The 6,475-nt window shown below is 31.4% G+C and overlaps 1 protein-coding gene across 1 annotated transcript; it reads left to right on the forward strand.

Moving 5' to 3' along the window:
- The first annotated feature begins 629 nt into the window (after nucleotides 1–629).
- l(2)gd1 (lethal (2) giant discs 1) lies at nucleotides 630–5,813 on the forward strand. Its single transcript, XM_011501963.1, has 11 exons — nucleotides 630–879; nucleotides 1,011–1,152; nucleotides 1,238–1,344; nucleotides 1,545–1,854; nucleotides 1,956–2,396; nucleotides 2,478–2,933; nucleotides 3,005–3,378; nucleotides 3,458–3,633; nucleotides 3,703–3,969; nucleotides 5,508–5,598; nucleotides 5,670–5,813. The coding sequence occupies exons 1-11, from the start codon at nucleotides 811–813 to the stop codon at nucleotides 5,787–5,789; spliced, it is 2,553 nt and encodes an 850-aa protein (XP_011500265.1). The 5' UTR covers nucleotides 630–810; the 3' UTR covers nucleotides 5,790–5,813.
- The last annotated feature ends 662 nt before the right edge of the window (nucleotides 5,814–6,475 follow it).

A 6,475-nucleotide genomic window follows, 5' to 3' on the forward strand; every position in this document is an offset into this window, starting at 1 on the left:
TAATCCTATTATGAAGTCAAGTACAAAACTTACCTTTTCTTTTTATTCTTCTTCTTCTTTTTTCTTCTTTTTTCTTTCTTTTTTTTTCCAATAACGCCTAAATAAATAAATCACATTCGATACTGTTCCATTGTTATTTTAAAGTATTAATTATGCTGCATGAACTTCTAACTTTTATAAACAAAACTTCCATTAGCTATATTAATTGAGTTAAAGACACGATCGGTTTAAATTTCCCGCTTATTATTGCTACTACTACTATTATTATTATTATTATTATTATTATTATTATTATCGTTATCATTATTATTTTATTTATTTTTTCAATAAAGACAAACTTACATGCAGTTGAGTGGCTAAAGCAATATATTTACATTTATAGTATTTTGCGAGCGTTAATTTGCGTAGAATATTAAATAATAAGAGTTCCAATTTAAAGTAGTAATGTCAATGATACATATTTTGGACAAAAGATAATGATGCATCGCATATATGACGATTAAATATTTTTAATTTTGTGCCAATCATTTTATATAGAATTATCACGTACTACATATTAAATAAATCGTCTATGCTGTGCACTATTTATTTACAAAGTGAGAAGTAATAATTGTATGATACCAGAGTAAAGGTGTTGGGTAGAATTGTTAATGCTGTCAAGTTTATTGTCATCATGTTTTGTGTGTAATCGTTATACGATTGCGTAGTTATGTATTCTTAAGATTTGATTAAAGAATTATTGAACATTAAGGATTTTTAATAACGCAACTTTTCTTTGGTGTGTTTTTTGTTGTTGGACAAATAGCGAATATGTTTGGTAAAAAGAAAGAAACGCAGAAGAAACAACGTGTACCTAGAAATAATCAAAGTTTAGAAAAGGTTATTTTACTGCTTATATTACATTATACTTTAATATTTAATCTTGCATTATACATTTAGCGCTACTAATAATTAGTATATATTTTTATTTTTCACTTTTTATTCTAATTGTAAGCGCATCATTTTTTCAGTTTGGTATTTTTGATATACCAGATAATTTGGATGATCTGAGCGGACCAATCGATTATGATAGTATCGACGATGAAGATTTAGAAGCAGAATTAGCTGCATTGACAGTTAGCGGTCGACCAAAAAGACCAGCACCTAAACGACGTAATCAAAACTTACCTTTAACGCAAAACAATGTTTAATATTCCTATACTAATTATTTATAATTATTTGTTGTATGTAATTAAAGCGGCTCCAAATCCAGCTATGAATTTGGACGATATGATTAAAGAAAGTATGAAAGATATTGATTCTGATGAAGATTTATCTGGTGATGAAAATGATCTTGTTTTGTTGGTAAATTTTTTTAGATTTCATTCGATTTCATTAATAATTATATAAAATGTATCATTACGCTGCCTGTCGACAATAGAATGTCTTAATTGCCTGTAATATGATAAAATTCTTTAATGAAATGCTTAAGTATCTTAACTCATCTTCAACATTGTTGTATAATGTATTGTAAATATTTATACAATTTATCTATTTGTCATCAGGACGAATTAAAAATAATCACAGGAGATGTAGCGGAGGAGAAAATTGATACGGCAGATCATACGGAAAATGATAGTGCAAATGATACGATTAAATTATTAGAAGAACGTTTGGCTATGTATAAAAAAGCAGAACAAAGGGCAAAATCTAATAACGAATCGAGTAGAGCAAGGCGATTTGTTAGAGGTATAAAAACCTTGGAACAATTATTGTCATCGTGTAGATTGGGAAATACGATCGATGAGAGTGACATCCCGCCAGCTCTTCCATTATCAGCTTTAGGAGAATCTGTTCCAAAGCCAAATACAGGTAGTGATAATTATTCATCGATTGACTTATATTATATAGGAGTTGCATTAAAAAGCCATCCACGTGATTAATTACATATTTCTATATATATTTTGCATAAAAAGATGAAATACCAAGTTCAGAGGAATGCGTTAATCCTCCAGCAGAGGTGGCTGTAACACCAAGGGACAACTCACTAGTTGATGAGCAACAGTCGGCAGGTCCATCGGCGGGTCCATCGGCAAATGTTGTCGAAGAATCGCCGGCGCCTGAAGTTGATAATGAGACTTTAAACATGTTAAAAACTCGGCAGAAAGAATATAAAACCGCGGCTTTGATGTGGAAAAGGGCTGGTAATCAGGAGGAAGCTTTAAAGTACATTAAAATATCTAAGCAATTCGAGACCGTGATAAATGCAATTTTACAAGGGAATACAATTGATTTATCAGACATGCCATCGTCGCCAATATTTCCAAGCCATACGTCTATTTCCGTTGAGCCTGCCGAAGAAAATAAGGAAGAGAGCTCCAATCAGACGACTGCTGCTATTCAGCCGGATACAGCACGTAGTGATATAAAACTTACCTCTAATGTTTCACATCTAATTCCGTGATAATAAAATGAAATTTCAATTATTGTTGTATTAGCGGCCACACCACAATCAACGGATAGTCCGCAGTCTTTGGAAAATGCTCTTAAGGAGCGCTTAGAAGTTTATCGTCGTTCTAAAACAGTAGCGGAAACCGAAGGGAATTCATCCAAAGTTAGAAGATACGGTCGTATATGTAAACAATTTGAGGATGCTATAAAATTACATGCTAAAGGTAAAACAGTTCCTATAGATGAATTGCCAACACCACCTGGTCTCCCTCCACTTTCTAATATTAGAGGATCTACCGAGGCTACTCCAAAATCAGCTCCTCCCAATCCATCGGAAGCATTGAAATCGAAAATAAACGATCGGACGGAAGCATCGGAAGCATCGGAAGCATCGGAACCATCGGAACCGTCGGAACCGTCGGAACCGTCGGAACCGTCGGAACCATTGGAACCGAGTTCGGCAAAAGCTTCGACACCAACTGCACCTCCACGAGCAAACATGGGTACAGCGAGAGACAATTGAAAATTTTATCACCCTTTTTATTATATTTATTTATTTGGTCTATGATTTTAGATAAAAAGAAAAAATTAACATCTCGCGTTGATAAGCAAATTGAAGTATTACAACAACGTAAATTAGAATTAAAAATGGCCGCCTTAAGGGCCAAAAAAGACGGTGACGTGGATTTAGCTAGAGATTACCTTAGACAGGCTAAAGGAATCGATCCACTGCTTGACGCAAGTCTATCCGGCCTTCCTGTTGATATGAATTCAATTCCACTGTCACCCGAGGCGAAACTTCAACTCGAAGAACAAGAATATAACGCGGCAAATATAAGCGACGATAGCTTTACGCTCATCTCATCGATGGACTGTGTGGAAGAGGCCACGGGCACTGATCAAGAGATTTATGAAAATCTTAAAGAACAATTGAAAAAACAAATTAAAGTATGTACTCCCTCGAAGTCTTTCGTGTTCAAGTTTCACGATAATATAATCGACATTAAATTATAATTTATAATTTTAGTGGTGTTTGACAACGAGAGATCATTGTAAAGCTCTTGGTGACGTTTCAAGCTACAACAAATGGGAACGTCTTGCCTTAGATTACAAAAAAGATCTCGACATGTTGAGAGTGATTGAGCGCAATAATCTTCCACCGCCCAAACATCATTACGAAATTAAAACTTATTCGATTGTGCAGTAAGTGCCTATTAAATGTTTATGAAATTGCATATTACGATGTTATTATTTCATTATTAATCACCACAGATGCTGCACAGATTTGGCTGACGCTGATATTGAAATTTCAATTATTAGAGGTGTAAATTATCCCAAAGAAGTTGATAGCTACGTAATCTTTGAATTTCCCTGGCCCAGCGATGCCCCGACAAGCAATAGAACGTCAACGATAAGGGGAACTAATAATCCAGAATATGACGTAACTGTCCCGTTTACTGGAATTATCGATAGAAAATCCCGACAATGCCTAAGGCTTTTCAAAAGGCATTCGCTCAAATGCCAAGTGTGGTCCAAAGGGTAAGATAACTTTATATTTATATTGTTTTTTTGATGTTTTTGCATTTTATTAATCCAAAAGTACTATTGATTTTACAAATTATTTATTTATTTACCTATACATTCGTATTTATGATCACGGATCATTAATCAACTAATAAATACTTACAAAGGAAAGCGGCTCTTAATTCAATTCCTAAGTATCTTTCATAATTATGTGATGTTTTATTTAAATAAAAAATAAAATAAAAAAACTTGTGAAGAATAAATTCACTTTTGTTGTATAGTATCAATTAAAATTCATACTAGTATATTTAATTGCATAGATATAATTACATCATTAATGCAATACAGTGTATAATCATTAAATATTAAACAAAAAAATTCTGATTCGATATTGCTTTATTTTTAAAGTTTTTAAATAGCGTAATGATGTAATATAGCATAGACTGGCAAAATCATATTAGATTAATATTATTCAAATGTTACAGAATATAACACGATGCTTTAATTTATTTTAATGGTTTAATTTTCATGTAAAATTAACGTAATAACAATATTTACACTCTTCATTGAGTATTTAAATTTTTAAAAAAAAATTGTACATTCAAATTTCATATATTAATACTACTATTTTTAATCTCTCCTTTATTAAACTATTTTTTATTAGATAATAAAGGATCTAATCGTAAGAATCTATTGACTGTGTGTAGAGTTTTGTGTACAATTAATACAATAAAAAAAAAAAAAAAAAAAAAAAAGCTTGAAAACTTGTAATTCCTTATTTTAAGAATATATATTGTACTTCATTTTTTTCTCGTCAATAAAATCATTGGTGAATTATAATTAAAATTGGCTGATGGCTGATAATTTAATTTAAAGATATTCTATGTATAAACAACGATTAATATTAACTCTAAATATTAATTAAAATCTTTTAAGATACTTGTACTTACATCTTAAGATTTAATTATAATTCTAAGATTATCATAGTACATAGTGTAGGATGTTGCTTGCAGATGCTCCCTGAATCCGATCCTCTGTTGCACTCATCCAAGGTATGCAAGTTTCATAGAATTGTTTAATAGAATTAATCGAATTTGGATCGCTGGCGAATGATAATTTTATCAGTATTTGCTCATTTATTTTCGTGAATATTTAATTGGCTTTTGTCATCTATTTCTTTATCTCATATATATATATATTTATACTCTTTATTATTATAATTATTATCATTATCATTATTGTTGTTGTTGTTGTTGTTGTTGTTGTTGTTGTTGTTGTTGTTGTTGTTGTTGTTGTTGTTGTTGTTGTTGTTGTTGTTGTTGTTGTTGTTGTTGTTGTTGTTGTTGTTGTTGTTGTTGTTGTTGTTGTTGTTGTTGTTGTTGATAATAGTAGACAGTGAAACCGAATACACGAGCAAACTGTAAAGCAACAAACTTTTTTTTTTAATAATTTTTTTAATAATTTTTTTATTAATTTTTCTTACCTTTGTTGTTTTTTATTTTTATTAAATTAAACAATACTTGCTACAATGATTATTTAATTCCGTATTTTAGAGGATTTCTACGGGCCGATAGTCTGGTAGGGACTGCAAACATTAAATTGCAACCTCTAGAAACCAAATGCATTCTACACGATTCATTTCCTGTAAGTTCTATTATAGTATGGTAATCACTATTAGCACCATTGATTTTATTTAACTCTTGTAAATTTTACAGCTGATGGATGGTCGAAAAGCGGTGGGTGGTAAACTAGAAGTTAAAATAAGATTACGCAATCCGATATTAACGAAGCAAATCGAACAGAACAAGGATAAGTGGTTGACTATTGACCATTAATATATTATTACTATTGGACGTATGTCATTAAAATACCAGACTCAACGCTAAAGCTTTAAACTGATGTTTCACTCATATATGAAAGATATTAAAATTTGTGCGCCGCATAATTGCTTGAAAGTATTTCTACGAACATTTTGTAAATATGTGTCAATATTTTTTATAACGTAAAAAATTAGGTACATATGATTAATAGAATTAGCAAAGTTTTATTTTGACTATGCGTTAAAGCGCGCAAAATCAATGTCTCGATGAAAGTACAGGCTGGGATAAATTTAATTTTAAGTCTTACACAAATGTTATTCATTATATGAGAACAATTACAAAAAACAATAAATATAATTAATGTAATGTACGCTTACAATTTATTGAGATTCTATTGCTAAGAGAAAAGTCATGTGAACAAAGTGAAATAAATATTTGTGCAAGATATTGAGCAAGAGATCGAGAAATAGATAGATAGATAGTGTGTGTGTGTTTGTATGTGTGTGCGCGCGCGCACGCGCGTGAGTGAGAGAGAGAGTGAGAGAGAGAGAGAGAGTAATAATGACCGTGTTGTAGGTGAAAAAGTCATTTACGCGCTGACTGTAGGTGAAAGAGAGATGAAAGAGCAGCGATTAAAGCTGAGTTGGCATTTTCCATGGCTGGAACAATACATCAGGTGAATTCTACTAACAAACTATTGT

The sequence above is a fragment of the Ceratosolen solmsi genome, unplaced genomic scaffold (assembly GCF_000503995.2).
Source record: "Ceratosolen solmsi marchali unplaced genomic scaffold, CerSol_1.0 scaffold23, whole genome shotgun sequence".
Classification (NCBI taxonomy): Eukaryota; Metazoa; Arthropoda; class Insecta; order Hymenoptera; family Agaonidae; genus Ceratosolen; species Ceratosolen solmsi.